This window comes from Nicotiana tabacum, chromosome 9, assembly GCF_000715075.1.
Source record: "Nicotiana tabacum cultivar K326 chromosome 9, ASM71507v2, whole genome shotgun sequence".
NCBI lineage: Eukaryota > Viridiplantae > Streptophyta > Magnoliopsida > Solanales > Solanaceae > Nicotiana > Nicotiana tabacum.
In genome coordinates, this window is record NC_134088.1 from 116,589,537 (window position 1) to 116,607,061 (window position 17,525).

At 35.0% G+C, this 17,525-nt stretch overlaps 1 protein-coding gene and 1 long non-coding RNA gene across 3 annotated transcripts; both read right to left on the bottom strand.

Moving 5' to 3' along the window:
* Positions 1-6,896: 6,896 nt before the first annotated feature.
* On the bottom strand, positions 6,897-9,044 carry LOC107783212 (uncharacterized). Of its 2 annotated transcripts, none has more exons than XR_012695041.1 (3): positions 8,674-9,044; positions 7,495-8,304; positions 6,897-7,380 (listed from the first exon to the last, which is right to left on the bottom strand). It is a non-coding gene; the product is annotated as an uncharacterized LOC107783212 (long non-coding RNA). The 2 variants fall into 2 exon arrangements; XR_012695040.1 differs by having other exon boundaries at positions 6,897-7,417.
* A 2,468-nt stretch (positions 9,045-11,512) lies between these two features.
* On the bottom strand, positions 11,513-12,102 carry LOC107783210 (histone H4). The gene has a single exon (XM_016604183.2). The coding sequence runs from the start codon at positions 11,995-11,997 to the stop codon at positions 11,686-11,688; it is 312 nt and encodes a 103-aa protein (XP_016459669.1). The 5' UTR covers positions 11,998-12,102; the 3' UTR covers positions 11,513-11,685.
* Between the last annotated feature and the right edge of the window lie 5,423 nt (positions 12,103-17,525).

A 17,525-nucleotide genomic window follows, 5' to 3' on the forward strand; every position in this document is an offset into this window, starting at 1 on the left:
AAGTTGGAAGTTGGGAGCCAAAACTAAACCTCCTAGATACTGTCAGAATCGCACATGCGCTTGGCCAGTCGCAGGTGCGACATTCGCAGATGCGACAGAAGCTCGCAGGCGCGGCCCTCGCATATGCGAGATTTTGAGCGCATAAGCGGAAAAAGGGAAAGGGCAATCCACCGCAGATGCGGACGATTTGCGCACCTGCGAACGCGCAGGTGCGAAGCTTTGTGCGCAAATGCGAAAATTGGCGAGGCAAGTGGAACTCGCACCTGCGAGGATTTTTCGCAGGTGCGGTAATCTGTCCGCAGGTGCGAAAGACATGTTTGGCAGAAGGCTTAAAAGAACGGGATTTCACCATTTTTTAGCCCATTTTTCCTCAATTTCCTGGTGATTTCAGAGCTTTTGAGAGGGGAGTTTCAACTAGCAATTTGGAGGTAAGTTAATTCTACACCCTTTGAGTTAAATACATAGATTATAAGTAGATTATAACTAGTAAATCTTAAAAATCAAAGGTTTAGGTGAAAAACCTAGATTTTTATAAAAATGAGATTTTAACCACGAAAATAGTTATGAAATTGGGTAGAAATTATATATTTGAGTTCTTGAGATTATGGGTAACGATTCCATCCGAAAATTTCCAGAATTCGGGCATGTGGGCCCGGAGTAAATTTTAGGAATTTTACCATTTTGGATAGGGTAACTTATTTAATAAATGAATTTCGAATTATTGAACATATATTAATTATTTTACATAACTTTTGAATAGTTTCGGATTTTTCGGCATTGAATCGAGAATTTTATGCGACGCGATAATCGGAAAGTGGACTTTGAGACGAGGTAAGTCTCTTGTCTAATCTTGTGAGGGAGAAATTATCTCATAGGGATTAAATTGAATAATTATTAATAATTGCGGGGGCTACATACGCACGAGGTGACGAGAGTCCGTACGTAGCTACAATTAATACTAAAGTCCGGGTAGTTTAGGACTCAAAACATGAATTGCTTGTGTAAATTATATTCTTTGTCTAATTAATATTATTTGATATATATATATATATATATATATATGTATTTCTTATTTAATTAATATTATTTGATATATCTATATATATATTGTGAATTGTTAGATCAAAATATTAAAGGATGGAAAAATTTATATGTTTGATTTTCTGTTTAAATTAATTAATTGTTAAAAGAAATTATTCTTCCTCCCGAATTTATCTCATAATAAATATACTCTCCTTCCGGAGGTACATAAGAAAATGTCCTCCTTTCTTGTGGAGCGGGTCGAACGCCTCGGCAGGATAGATGCATCTATGGATCGCGCCGCACGTCCCTCGGCAGTGTACACGACACTCTGGATCGGGCCGTACGTCCTCGGCAGAAATCGTGCTTAATAATAATAATAATTACACGATACTTTAATAGCTTATTTCAGTTTGTAAAGCTAATTGATAAATTAAAAAATCTTTGGAATTTAATGAATTATTATTCTTTCTTGTTAAATAATTAATTGTTATTCCTGAAGATGATATTTAATTGTTAAATTGGGAAATTATTTGAATTGAAGGAATTTAATTAATATATTGTGAATTTTTGCATTTGAAATTTTTTGATTATTTCCGTTGATTTAATAAATGATTGTAAATTCCGTAAATCATGTTGATTTAAATATCCTAGTTGTATTTCAATTATTATTATTGCCTCATAGTGAGTGTCAAAGTGGGCCATCTCGTCTCTACCACTTCGAGATTAGGCTTGATACTTACTGGGTACACGTTGTTTACGTACTCATACTACACTTGCTGCACTTTTTGTGCAGTAACTGAGGCAAGTACTAATGGGGGACCTATCGTCTTACATCACGTTATCCAGGGACATAGTGGTGAGCTGTTTCTCTGATCCGTTCTGCAGCTACTAGTCTCTCTCTTTGTATTTTAATTCTGTCTATTTTTATTTCGGACAGCATTTGAGGTTTTGTATAATCTACTAGATGCTCATACACTTGTGACACTAGGTCTTGGCACACACATTGGTAGAGTTTGGATTTTATTTTATTTTTTTGGTTTTAAATTTTATCAATGTATGCTTAATTTATTAGTTGGCTTGCCTAACTGTAGTGTTGGGCGCCATCACGACTTATAGGTGAAATTGGGTCGTGACATAAACATCACGAATCGGTTAAGTTTTCTTGAATAAAACATTTTGTATAGGTATACAACAAAAATAATATAGTTTCATGACCCCTAATGTCAGGATTTACACTGATTTGTTTGTAATTCAAGGTGTAGGTCGTAACATTCTTGCATAGATGTGTTGTGAAGTTTTATATAATAATATGAAAATTGAAATAAAACAATAAGGAAAAGAATAATATTGCAAGGAAAAGAGAGGTAATTCTTATTGAATTTCAGATGATTTACAATGGGGTAAAGCCCCTCTATTTATAGGGGAAAATGACTTAGCCACTAAGTAACAAACTCTCTAAAAGATAGACATTCACTCTAAGTACAATTCTATTCATAACACTCCACCTTGAATATCTACTCAATAGGTAATGTGTCTCGTTAAAACCTTAACTAAAATAAAACCCAGTGCGAAAAAAATTCTAGTAAAGGAAAAAGAGTACACATGTTTAATAATACACCTTTTGGTTGCCTCGTTAAAAACCTTGCAAGGAAAACCCAGTGGGACAAAATCTTGTAAGGGAAAAAGAGTGCAACGCGTATTAACTCCCCCTGATGAGAGCATCAATTCCTATCGTTGAGCCTTTGCATCCCAATCTTATACACCAACTTCTTGAAGGTTGATGTCGGTAGAGATTTGGTGAATAAATCAGCCATATTATCACTTGAACGAATTTGTTGCACATTGATATCACCATTTTTTTGAATCTCAAGATTGGTTAAATCGTAGATTTCTTCACGAGACTTTCTCGTAGTGTCATCTTGATCATTTGTTTTTTTTTCTAGGATTTCGATCCTTAGAACCCAATGGTCTGCCACGCTTTAGGTTAGCTATGATACTAGAAGATTGTCTAACAGAAACATCAATACGAATTGGAACATTCTCTACAGGGATATGTGATTTTGTTATCTTTTTCAGATATGTAAATGCGTCTGGCATTTGATTTGTTATTTTATGCAAGTGAATGATCTTTTGCACCTTTTTTTCACAAATAGAGGCATGTGGATCAAGATGAGATAATGATGGATTTTTTCAATAAAATTTCCCATTTGGTTTCATCAATTTCTTCCCCTAATTTTGAAAAAAATATCTCATCGAATCGACAGTCTGCAAATCGAGCAGTGAACAAATCTCTCGTTAATGTTTCGAGGTAGCGAATAGTGGAGGGCGATTCAAACCCAACATATATCCCTAACCTTTTTTGGGGACCCATTTTCGTACGATATGGCAGTGCTACATGCACATATGCTGCGCATTCAAAAATTCTTAAATGGAATATATCAGGTTCATGACCCAAAACTAATTGCAACGGGGAATATTTATGATAATTTGTCGGTATAAGAAAAACTAGCATTGCTGGATGCGAAATGGCATGACCCCAAAGAAAAGTAGGCAACCTCGTTTTCATGAGTAACGGTCTTGCTATCAATTGCAGACGTTTAATCAAAGACTCTGCAAGGCCATTTTGAGTGTGAACATGAACTACAGGATGTTTCACTTTTATCCCAATTGATAAGCAATAATTATTAAATGATTGGGATGAAAACTCAGCAGCATTATCAAGTCTAATAGACTTAATTGAATTATCGGAAAATTATGTCCGTAATCGGATTATTTGTGCCATTAATTTTGCAAATGCCAAGTTGCGAGATGACAATGGGCACACATGAGACCATCTAGAAGATGCATCTATTAAGATCATAAAGTATCTAAACGACCAATTAGGTGGGTGAATAGGTCCACTAATATCCCCTTGTATACGTTCCAAAAACGCAGGGGACTCAATCCCAACCTTTGTTGGTGATAGTCTAATAATTAACTTGCATTGATAACAAGAAGTGCAAGAAAATTCATTATTTAAAAGAATCTTTAAATTCTTTAATGGATGTCCATTTGAGTTTTCTATAATTCGTCTCATCATAATTGATCCAGGATGTCTCAGCCGATTATGCCAAAGTACAAAAGTATTGGAATCAGTAACCTTTTGGTTTACGATAGAATATGCCTCAATTGCACTAATTCTTGTCCAATACAGGTCACAAGACAAAGATGGAAATTTCTCAATAACCCTTTTCTGGCCAGAGACATTTTTGGTAACGATGAGATATTCAAGATTATTCTCATCTATTGTCTCAATATGATATCCATTTCGGCGGATATCTTTAAAACTCAACAAGTTCCTTCTGGACTTGGAGGAGAATATTGCATTATCTATTATAGTATTGTTCCCCTAGACAGAGTTATAGTAGCTTTTCCACAGCCTTCAATTAAATTACTACTACCAGAAATTGTTGTAACATCTGCCTTATACATATTTAAATAAGAGAAATCTTTCTTCTCTTTGAATATTGTATGTGTCGTACATGAATCAACTAAACAAATATTTTTACAATTGAACTTTGATCCAAGTTTGTTGTGTGGGATACCCATGTTTGCTTCCAATGGTTTGGCATACAAAATAAACTTAATCTTCTCAAAGAGCTTCTTGAGATGGTAGAGTCTCACGCTGATAACGTGAAATAAAATAATAAGGAAAAGAATAATATTGCAAGGAAAAGAGAGGTAATTCTTATTGAATTTCAGATGATTTACAATGGGGTAAAGCCCCTTTATTTATAGGGGGGAATGACTTAGCCACAAAGTAACAAACTCTATAAAAGATAGACATTCAATCTAAGTATAATTTTATTCATAACATGGTAAACCCATTTATAATACCCACTTACTTGATTTACCCCGAAAATTGAAATTATTCCAGGTATCCAAACAAATTTACATAATATATCTATAACATACCAACCCATTGCAAGGCTGGAAACACGAAGCCTGAAAAATAGGAGTATTCCTAAGATCACACATATTAAAAAAAGAAAACTTATTAATTACAATCACTTCTATCCCTATAAATCTCCTTTTCAATAGGCAAGTTCTCCATTTTTTCAGTAATTGAGTTCTCCATTCCAAGAGCATATTCCTAAGTTTTGGATGAGATTTTTAACAAAAAGTTACTAATATATATTTGTATTCCAATATATCTACCCGTATTCCAATAGAAGTACCGACATATCTACCGATATTCCAATCATAAATTAATTATATTCCAAATTATGGACTAATATTCTAAATCGAACTAACAATAAATTTATAAGTATTCCAATAAAAAATAAAATGTATTACCGTATGTATACCATTATATCTACATCCAATCAAAAATTAATTGTATACGCACATACTAGTATTCCATTAAAACTAATAGTATACATACAAATATTGGTAAAAAAAACTAACAGTATTCACGCTAACATTTTGGTATAGAAACTAACAGTATGTTTAAAGTATTTCATGTGAAACTACAATATTCAATTTTAATGTATTCGATTTAAGAATATAGTATTCAATTTGCAACTACAATATTCAAATCAAAACTATTTATGGTATTCAAATAAAACTATAATATTCAATTTAAAATCACAATATTTAAATAATATTGTTAATATTCAAATTAAATTGGGTAGTGAAAAAAGGGGGAGAGATTGAAAAAAGAAAGACAGCCGAGAGAGAAAAGGTATAAGATTACATTCCCTTAAAACGTGGAATAGTGAATAACTAAAATAAATTTATAAAATAGGTATACATGGTAAAATAAATCTATAAAATAGGTATACAAGATAAAATAAATACTTTAATTGTATATGGTGTTAACTGATATTACAGTATATAGGCATACCGCGTAGTTTTCTGGATATGGTCCTGCTCCGTCGTTGTGCTAATTATTGGCTACATTTATCTTATCCTATGCTTTTAGAAAAACTGTGGAAAACATAATCCCTGATAATAGGTGGGTTCTACCTGTATTATTCTGCAACTCCAAAGTTAAGGCAATAGTCTCTATTCTGCCCTTCTTTTGAGAGTAATCATATGTAGAATTTGTCTCAGGCAGAACCAAAGGATTAACATAGATATATCAAAATATTTAGTTTTTTCGGTTTCCCAAAAATAGAAAGAGCCGAGCAGTGTATGTCTTGAAATTCTACTCCTAGTTAATGCTGATTACATGTTCTAACTGGAAGCTAGCTCGTGCTAAACATGGGACGATGTTTATAGTAGAATTCTAAAAATATGTGGTGGTGTCTTAATCTGTTACAGATTTGAGCCAAATTGCAGGGTGCAAATATGGCTTGTGATTAATATGTTGGAATTGGCGTAATGGTTATGCAAACATCAAGGTTTCTGAAATTCAGTTCCAATTGAACGAACCAGCAACGAGGCAGAGTGTTCACCCTAATAGACTACCAAACTTGATTAGGTAAACAAAAGAATATTTTAGAACAACCAAGATTCAACACACCAAATTGCCATCAGGATCAACATCACGCTGGACCTACTGCGGTTCATTTTTTATTTCCTTTGGCTTGCCTCATAGTAATCGTCTTTCTTGAAGATAATTGTTTTTCAGTACGAACAAAACATAGAACATTAAAATCTGGCGTAACGAATAGACACAATTTGCACAAATTTCATCAACAATATATGCAAAATATATTGAAAAAACGTATAGACAATGTGAGCTAGCCAAAATAATTTATGCAGATCTTCCAACTTAGAGCCATTCTATCAATTAATACCAGATCATCTTTTGGATCCTCAGTGACTTATATCAATCCATGTGAATGAAACTCTTTTGGCACGATAGATAACGTAGCAGTAATCAGAAATTAGATTGTATCCTTTTCATGCTCATTGATGAATTATATCACCATGTACAGAACAAAAAAATCAGAAATTCAAGAGAGTAATGTAAGCTCTTGTGATCAATACAACGTTGATGTCAAGTACACAGCAGAAAGATTTGGATAACTTTTATGGCATCATAGCCCCTGAAGCAAATTGTATTAGGTTCAGTTTTCAACTAATAGTTAAAAGACAACATTACTTGAAAGCACAAAGAAACAATGAATACATTACAGAATAAAAGAATCTCAATACCATTATATACCAGCAAGGGAAACCTCTCCTCTTTTATTTCTTTTGTTACTGTTTCAGTAGTCACTTGTACATTTTTGAGTATTGCATTCAACAATAAGATAAAAGTAGATTTGCCAGTTTTGAAAGGTTCACCAGCCACTGAAAGCAATATAGTCTGCATTTCCACAATACTTCTATAATGGAGGAATTCTTTGTCATTCTTCTTTTTAGCTTCTTCATTTAATTGTAATAAACTGTTACTATCTTCCCCCTTTTGAGTTCAACAAGAATTAAATGAATAACTAATTAAGATGTAAAAGCTGATAAGTCAGCAATAATGACAGGTACCTTATACTGACGAGTCAGTTGGTGAGCTGAGCTTTCTCATGTGGTGATGAGCACGGATAGCCTGTTGCAACTAAAGTAATCGTTTGCAGATGTTTACATCAAAAGAGATGACAAAAACTAAGGAACTCAACATATCTTCACGTTCAAAGTGCAAGAGAGCTTGATGAAGCTGGAGTTAACTTCTCAAAAATCAAACATTTATACAAATTTGGAAAAAGAAAACTGTCGGTTATCGCACAAGTTTATTCGATATCAAGTTCGGAAATGGATTGATGGAAATCCCTTGTTTAGAAGCCATCGATGCAATGGACACCATCTTGAGAAATCTTTCACGGAGTATACATGTCTCATGGATAATCTTATCAACTCAGACAAAGATGTGAATTTAATGATGATTCGGTGCAGGCGAAGCAAATCACATATTTGTCTGAGTTGATAAGCTGATATAAGAGACATTTGGGACGTAAATTAGACAGGTGTTGCTCATAAGTAGTGAAATTTCTCTAAGACATTTTTCCTGCAAAACAAGAAATTCCATCAAACCATTATCGAACTTCACCCAATATACTCATACGATCACAACAGTTCTCCCTCGTTCACATTTGTATAAGTTTTTAACTTTTGAAAATTCAACTCAGCTTCATCAATCTCTACTGCAACTCAAATATGGTTGGGCATCATGTCGAGGCCCTTAGATTTTAGCATTTCAAGCCCAGCTAGCTGGTTTAGTGGAGTCCATTATCCAAACTTTGCAGCCACAACAAGAACACTGCTAATGGCATCTTGTCTTCCGTCTCCAAAAATTAATATCTGCATTTGAATAGGGGTTGCAATGATAAGTGCTAATTCTGTATTGTTCCCTTCACAAATGATACATCTAGAGTTGAAAATTTCCCTGAACCACGATTTAATTATTTACCGATGCATTTGCAAAGCCCGGACCCTGCATGAATGCGGGCAGATTTGTACACGGGCTGCCTTTATGTATTTGCAGAGTAAAACATGTGGATTTACGTTTTGCTGATCTTCTAGATAGGAAAAATTGACTTGCAAACAGAATATCTTGAAATTCTATTGAAGTACAATACCGCAGATCTTAAAGAATTTCCAAAGGATCAAATCTGATTATATTCTAAATTGAAAAAAAAGTTATCCCAAATAAATAAATAAAACACTTACTGTTTCCTGTCGATCCTCCTCAGGCAATGATTTCTCTCGTTGAATCAATGATGGCTTTGGGAAGAAAATTCCCTGGCCAACGGAGACTGCGTATATGGACTATGGAGCTGAAAACCTAGACTAAAGCCTTTTATTTTGACCCATCCCAGCCCATTATAAATTATTAAGGAAATTGCTAAGTTAAATAGTATATAGGAAGCTAAAAATTCCAATTTTTAATTTTTAAAGGCAAATGATGTACATCCCGACCAGATCCACCTGTGCCTTGCTTTATCAGTGGCATACTGGCATTGAAAAGTTGAGGCACATGCACCAAGCTCAAAATAGAAAAAAAAAAAATTAATTTTGTTTAAAGAAGAATAATTTGTTTACCTTCTCGGTATCTCCTTATGCAAAAAGATTTAAAGATGGTGGCTGCTAATCAAAGATTGTTGGACAAATTTACGTCATCATTAAAGATTCTTAGTCACATAGTTGGAACTCTTTTTTGAAAAAAATAATGTATATTAATGAAGAAGATGTTTGACAAAAAAATATTTATCTTGGCTTAACTAATTAAATTCATATAAATGAGGGTTAATTTTAATTAATAATAATATTCCAAAGATGATTCTCGGAACTATGACAAATAACATGCGGATCTGTCTCAAAAGCTATGAGAACGTGCAATAACTGATATTTAAGAACCCCAGACAAAAGCAATATGACATTAAGTAGTGATGAACGGTAATAAATGACACATAAATGCAAATGAGTCACCTGAGAAAGAGTGAAAGCAATGAATATTGCTTCTGACAACGAAAATGAAGAATGTCCAAGAATAGTGGAAAAGGCATAAGTTAGAGAAAATTTTATTTTTGAGTGTTTGTGATGAGACCAGATTCTCTATTTGTAAAGTGAAAGAATATTTTATAAATGAGTATTTCATATCCACTATCATTGTTTCTCTTTCTATTTATAGGGAACATGTTACTAGAAAATTTAATAGTACAAATCTAGAGAATATACACTAGAATATTCTCTTTCATGTCATATCTTGAAACTAGCCGTTATAACTCTGTCTAGTGTACTCGACCTCGATCCCGGCCTCGATTATTGACTACTCCTCGACTTCAATCTTTGTTGACTCTGACCACGTCCTTCGTAGTCGATTAGATCACTTCGACCTGTGGCTGTTTGGGAATGTCTCACCGATCTTGATCCAAGCTAGTTTGGCAGGGATTAAATGGATACTAAAGAAACAAAAAGTCACACGATGTTCTATAAATTAACCAGATATAAAGTGTGTAAATAACTGGCTATGATCATAAATTGGAAAAATAATTTTAGCATTTTATGATTTTGTGAGCATACATTTCTAAATATTGCAAATATCTATGGTCACACTTCATCAAATTGTCTTCATGAGACAAGAAATGCAAACCTTTGGAAAACCAAATCAAAACAGAGCCAGAGAGTAATCCACAAGCCAGACTATCCAAGTAAGACGGTGGTGTTGAAGCTACCAACACACAACTGCAAATTCTGCTCACAAAGTTACAAAATCGCCAAGAAAGAACAACTAAAACCTGAAGTCCTTACATTCCTATTTTACGGGGTTGAGTTTGTTGCCAAACTATGCATTGCTGCATTTGAGCTCTCTTATACATTAGGAAGAGCTTGCCTCACCATCCACCAAAAAGCAGGATTAACGCAACCACAAATAGCCAAGGACCAAGGTCCTGCAATGAACCAGTAGACAGTAGCAGTTCCACACAGCGGTGGATCTAGTGTCATGTGAACCCGGTGGCCAGTACTTTCAGCACGGTGCATAGATTTTATGTGTAAAAATGCATTATTACTATAGTAAATAGTAGATATAAACTCATAATTTTAGAAATATAACGGGTTCAACACTAACTTTAAAGATTGAACTCGCAAAACTTAAATCTTAAATCAGACTAGAATTCTTAGGAGATCCAACAAGTTGCACTCGTGTCTAAAATCCCAATAAGAACACCCTTTTACCTTACCTTGTCAAAATCCAATAAGAGCACCATAACATGAAGGCTACACAAGGAAAACTTGTGAGCTTGGAAAACAAGCAATGCATCAAATAAATGACTTCCAAGGAAAACTAGAACAAATGGCCAAAAAAAAGTAAAGGCTATAGGATTTCCAAATCCAAGCTGATTTGAACAATGCTACAGATATAGTCAGCAAAACAATGCAGAGCATTCCACAAGAACAAAATATGTGGATATGAGATAAACAACTGTTTTAAACAACCATAGGATACTAAGAGTCGCAGAAATAATCGCCTTACATGCAGCTTATGTATCCAACCAACCTTAACTGCAGAAGTTTAACTGAACCGCCAGATTTAAAAGAACATTATTTCAACATCATAATAATAATATTGAAGGCAAGCTAACCAACATGATCAGATTGAACTTATCATATAAAAATTAATTGAACGAGAATGAGAAACTTGAACAGCTACTTCAACTTCCTTCAGTTATAAAAAAGATAAAACCCACCAAGAGCATCAAAACAGAGCAGCAAGTAACAACAATAACAACATACTACTCAATATAATCACATGTGGAGTCGACAAAGGGTATTATGTACGCAAACATTACACTCATGAAATTGTGAAAAGGAAGAAGAAGAAGAAGAAGAAATAGGGGGAAGAAAGAAACAAGAAAGAGACAAAGGGGAGGTAGAGAGGCTGTTTCCAATTGTCATTGCAAATTACTCTTACAAATGCCTTCTTCAAAATGAGGACACCCAATAAATACCAATAAGCAAATATGAACTGCAATATAAACAAGATTAAACAGAGCAAGGGCAAAACAAATTAGGGAATGGTCTGTTTTACTTAATTGTATAACGAGGAATTACAATATCCAGACCTTAACAACAGAAATTAAAATACCCTAGATTAAACTGACCACTAACACAAACAGAAAGCACAAACATGAAATCTACAATCACTAACAACAAAACACTATAAACCCTAACCCCCAATATTTAACCTCCAAATCCATACAAGGTCCTTCCCTGCCTCTTGAGAGCGTACACAACATCCATAGCAGTAACAGTCTTTCTCCTAGCGTGCTCAGTGTAGGTAACAGCATCACGAATCACATTCTCCAAAAAGATCTTAAGCACTCCACGTGTCTCCTCATAAATCAACCCAGAAATACGCTTGACACCACCCCTACGAGCAAGTCTACGAATAGCTGGCTTTGTAATTCCCTGGATGTTATCCCTTAGAACTTTCCTGTGCCTCTTTGCTCCTCCTTTGCCCAATCCCTTGCCTCCCTTACCACGTCCAGACATTTTTCAAAAGCTTGAGAGAGAGAAAATAGAAATTGAATTTCAAAGGTTTTGAATTTAAAAGAGCGATATGAGCTTTGATTGTTTTGATGAGATGAAATGGCTGAGTTTGTTATTTATGGCTGCTGGTTTTGTGGATCGGCTGTTTGAAGTTGTGGAAAAGGTTAAATCGTGACCGTTAGTTGTTTGGGGCTTTGAAAAGAAAATCGACGGTTAAGAGTATCGATCCGAGTGAAAGGATAAAACGTAATGTGAATCGTTGATTGGATAGAGATCAACCGCGAGGAGTGCTTTTTTGTGTGTTGACGCGGATTGTGCTTTTTGGCTGAGATAGACATTGTACTTTTGGCGGGGTTACGGAAAATTGTATTTTGGAGTATGAAAACGAAATGTGATTTGAACGTCGAAAATTTTAAGAGCATGAGTAAACTTTAGGCGGTCAAAACTTGGATTAGTTTATAAATACCGAGTTTTTTTTATTGTTTAATCTAATAAGTAAAATTTACCTTACTATATTAAGCTAAAAATGACCTGATTATATAGTACTTATGTTTCTACCATGTTGAGAAAATTAGATTATCTCCTTTTTCTTGTAGAAAGTGAATTTATCGTAGATCGTATTTAATATGCAAAATATTTTTATAAGGATGATAATGAGACGTGTAACTCTAATAATTGACATTTTTATTAATTTCATTAGGCTCGATGGAGATAGACCTTTCTCATATCGTGCAACCACCTCTCCAAACTATTCTAAACCACTTTGAATGAGTGTGTCAATCAATCACGTTCAAAAGCTAGGCATGCTTGACTTCCACTAACATGCATAGAGCTTAGAAAAGAGAATATAGCATGATAGAGCCAAATCTTCTATTCCCTCCGTTTCAATTTATGTGAACATATTTCTTTTTTATTCAGTGCCAAAAATAATGACATTTTTCTTTATTTAGAAACAATTTACTTTTATGCAATGATTTATAGTCACACAAAATATATGTGCCTTATTTTACACCACAAGTTCAAAAGTCTTCTCTCTTTTTTTAAACTCAGTGTCTAGTCAAATGGGTTCACATAAATTGAAACGGAGAGGGTATTTATTTATTTTTATAATTATAAGTCAATGTCTCGTCTCCTTTAACGGAAGGCGGCTTGAAAGCTTACCCTCAGGATTGACTTCGCGAGACCATTTCGGTCTATTTATGGCTAAGTTTTATTGAATGGGCAATTACAAGTTTATTCGGTTAGATCATCCTAGTTAAGAGAAGAAGGAAGATCCATGCAAGAAGGCTCATGTGAGTCCATCCAAATCATGTTAAGTATGGGAGTTAAGTCTGCTTGGAGATTTTATGTCTCTCACACGTGTAAATTCATCCTAACAACTATCGATTAGGTTAAAATAAGAAACTCTTCAGATGATCAAGGGAGCTCCCTTATCCAATAGATGAGATTAGGGTGAAAGGTATTATATTTTCTCCGACTGGTCCAACTAAGGCTTTATTTCTGCTTTGACTTGCTTTCCTTATCTTTTAATCTGGACTTGCATGTGTTACACAAAATGACTATATAGAGTTATTTATGCTATCTGACTTGAGTTAGACAAGTTAAAAAACTCTAACATATTTTTCTAAAATATTTGAACATAGTTATGGTCTATGAATAATATAAAGGCTTATAAAAATACCATGATACGAAGTAGAGCAGTCAATATAAGCTAGCCCAACACAACATAGCCCAGCCCACATGGGCTTCGACATTTTGACGGGGCTAAACAGGGCCAATCCACTGTTTTGATAAGCCTTAAAATAGTCAGCCCAGCCCTACGTGGGTCACTAGCCCCCCACGGGCTGCCCCACCTTTTGAAGAGTTATTTTTTTATATTTTTAAAAATTTAAGTTTTAACCTAAAATGGAATATATATATATATATATATATATATATATATATATTTACTAAGTCAAAATTACCGTAGTCATATGTTGCACAAAAATGCAAAGGAGGACAATATCCATTAATTAAAAGTTAATACTCAAAGCAAACTACTTAAAAATACATTCATGGTGCTCATGATATATCCAACACCAACAAATCATGTTCATCAATCACATTTGAATCCTCTCGTAAAACGAAGATGTCATAGCGTCTTCATTTTGATCCAAATCTATAATTATATGCAGTGTTAATTAGTTAATTAAGAAATAACTAAAATCTTAAGAGTAAAAAAATATTTTAATTCACATAAAAAATATTACCAATTTTTACTTTGGATTGCTCTTCTTGTTATTTTTAGTATCCTATATTTTTTTAATTAAATACGTTTACTAAGCCCATGGGCCAGCCCAACCCACCTCAAGCAAGCCTCATGAGCCACAAGCTTACTTGAGCGAGGCTTAAAAGTCTCATTTCTTAAATGGTATCTAAAAATCTTTGCCCAACCCTATTAATTCGATCTCCTTGAGCCTGTAACATTCCGAAAATCACCCGCAAGTTGATTCTGCCATCTTCGCCGCCATGTGTGCTTTGAGCGGCTGATCGAACATCCCTACATATGATGTCCTCATGATCGGTGGCCAAATTTGCGTTGATGGCTACATGTGAGCTGACGTCGATTGGATTTGCAGCGAGGGCTCCATTGACATCAAGCGGGGGTACGTCATTTCCTGGTGCTACGTTATCATTTTCGCCGTGGTGGCCGAAATCATTGTCAACGTGTAGGGGTGCTGACTGAGAGTTCGACATTTTGATCCTGCAATCAAAGACACTCCAAAGAACAAGTGTAAAATAATGTGTCTTATGGAAGTTCATATCAAATAACCATTATTATCCTTAGCCCCATTGTGGGCGCCAAACTGTTTATCTTCAAAATCGGATAACAATTGAATTTATACGCGATTTAAGAATACCTGATATAACTTGATACAAATTGAGAAAACAGATTAATATTGAAATCAATGACAGAAAAGTAAATGCAAACTACACAAGTTGAACAGTTTTAGCCTTTGGAGGTTGGTCAACCTCTAGTCAAAAAGTGTCTCAATCGATGCCGGAACAGAACGATAGGGTAATAAGAACTAGAAATAACAGTGTATTGCTTTGAGATGCGTGTTACAATGTATGTTACAAATAATTAGATCCCCCTTTATATAGGAGTCCGGAACCAAAATGTGGTTCCTTTGGACACAAAGAACCAAAATATGTGGAAAAAAACTTGGAACCAAAATATATATAACGCCCAAGCTTAAGACGATATATCTTAACGGTCGTTTGTCCGTTAAGGTATAGCGCCTTATATTAGGGTGTTATATATATAAAGCCCTAGCTTACCGCGCTATATATATTATGTGGTCCTACCAATAATTCTTCCGGGCTTAACTAACATAACAATAATTCAACTGGGTATAGCGCCCATATTTAAGGCATTATACCTCAAATAATTGTACCCCCGGGACTGGTTTTTGCCTTATTTAAAGAGGTTAATGATTTTATAAAAATTCACTCATAAATATTTTCAAGTCTTCTGAAATATTTCTTCGTTAAGTTATTTTGCATTTTGTCATAATGTCTGAAGAGCGAAGAATTAGGGTTTCATTATATTGGGGGGGAGGGGGGAAGAGGAGGGGAGGTTGTGGTGGCGAATAACTCAGTAAGCTATAATTTATCTCCACAGTGTCATGTTAAGTTGCTACTTACAATGGAGTACGATAAATTAGCATCATTGTTATGTAAAAAAATGAGTGTGAGCAAACGTTCGGTGAATATTAAAGTAACCGAAAGATATCCATATTCTGTGACTCCGCAAGGGATTGCTTGTTAAGCTAAGTTTAACATCGAAGACGATGAAACTCTGAGAGATATTTTAAGGACTCCGGATGAATGCCGGGAATTTCTTGTGATAAAACTGTTGGAAATGTACGTCAAGGCTGAAGACGTTCGCGATAATGAGGTTACGCAAAGTAGGGATATCCCTTAATTATCGGGTGGTTATTTTGGAACATTTTTAGCCGAACATGTTATGGATGAAAAAGTTTGGCATGATCTAAACTTTTCTCCACGGGAGAATGAGGAGCTCAGAAATAATTTCTCCCCTAGTTTACCTAATCCACAAGCCGAGTGGTAAACTTCAATTTTCCTTTGTGTTACGATATTTATTTTTGGGTATTGAATTTGTATTAACACTCATTTATTCCATAGAGGGTACCGGCCAAATATGAATTTTACAAGTTATGAACCAACGGCCAATTGGAATATGCCTAGTTTTGGTGTGTTGGATCATGGTGGTCCATCCGGGAGTTATCATCAACAAGATAATATGCATAATGGGATATCAACACATTATGATTTGTAAGTGAAGTGATAAAATTTATATGTAAAGTTTGGATCAATTTGACTAACTCATTATATTTTTTGGTTGTGTAGTGAAAACGAGCAACTTGAAGGTCCTTACTCAATTGCCCGAAGACGACATATTTAATTGGGATCTAGCAGATACACATAGCCAGGAAGAGAATAGTGATTATGACAACAATGCCGATGAGTCTCGAGATGACACACACTTCCCTGACGAGGGTGATGAGGAGGAGGAAGAGAATGCTGAACCTGATTTGACGAGGGAGCATGCTCCACCTCCTGTTAGACCAAGAGTGTACGAGTCCCATGTGCGATTTCATTCAAGGGAGATTCCCTACCTTGATCATTTGCCAAGTATGCTGGATGTGGATGCCATTACAAGGGATATTGACGAAATTCGGACAGTAATGTGGGATGAATCCAGAGCAACTGTGATGTTAAATGGCATGTTTTTTTCCTGATAAAGCGCGCCTAAGCAGGGCGGTGCAAATGTACAGCGTAAAAGAGTGTCATGAGCTCATGGTTCATGAGTCATCTCCGGATGTATACAAGGTTATTTTTCATAGATGGTTTACGGGTTGTAATTGGATGCTGTATGCGAGGAAGACGAAAACAAATATATGGGTCGTAGGTAAATACATTGGCACCCATAATTGTGAAATGAACACATTCAGTGGGAATCATTTTAACTTGAATGTTGACTTGATTTCTCTTGTCTTGATTTCGCACATTGAAACATCCATAAGGTACAAGATCAAAGAGTGTATAACATCTGTCCACCAGGAATATGTGTGTACCATTACCAAAAGAAAGGCATTTCTCGGGCGCAAACATGTGTTTGGAATTGTTTATGGTAACTGGGATAAGTCATTTGCATCTCTACCCAGGTACATGGCCGCATGGCAACACTTTAACCCCGGGACTGTTGTTGAATGGAAGCTTGAGCGGAATTCGGGAATACCAGAACATATATTCATATATGTGTTATGGGCATTTAAACCAACAATTGATGGTTTTGTGCATTGCCGGTCGGTAATATTCATAGACGACACTCATGTCTATGGAAAGTATGATATTAAGTCGTTGATCGTCGTTGCAGTAGATGCTAATGGAAGTATATTTCCCCTTGCTTTTGCTATTTGTGCCAATGAAAGCCAAGAGACATAGACACTATTTTTGAACCACTT

What these genes read in the sequence shown, in the direction of transcription:
- LOC107783210 (XM_016604183.2), bottom strand. Translation starts at nt 11,997, where the DNA reads ATGTCTGGACGTGGTAAGGGAGGCAAGGGATTGGGCAAAGGAGGAGCA.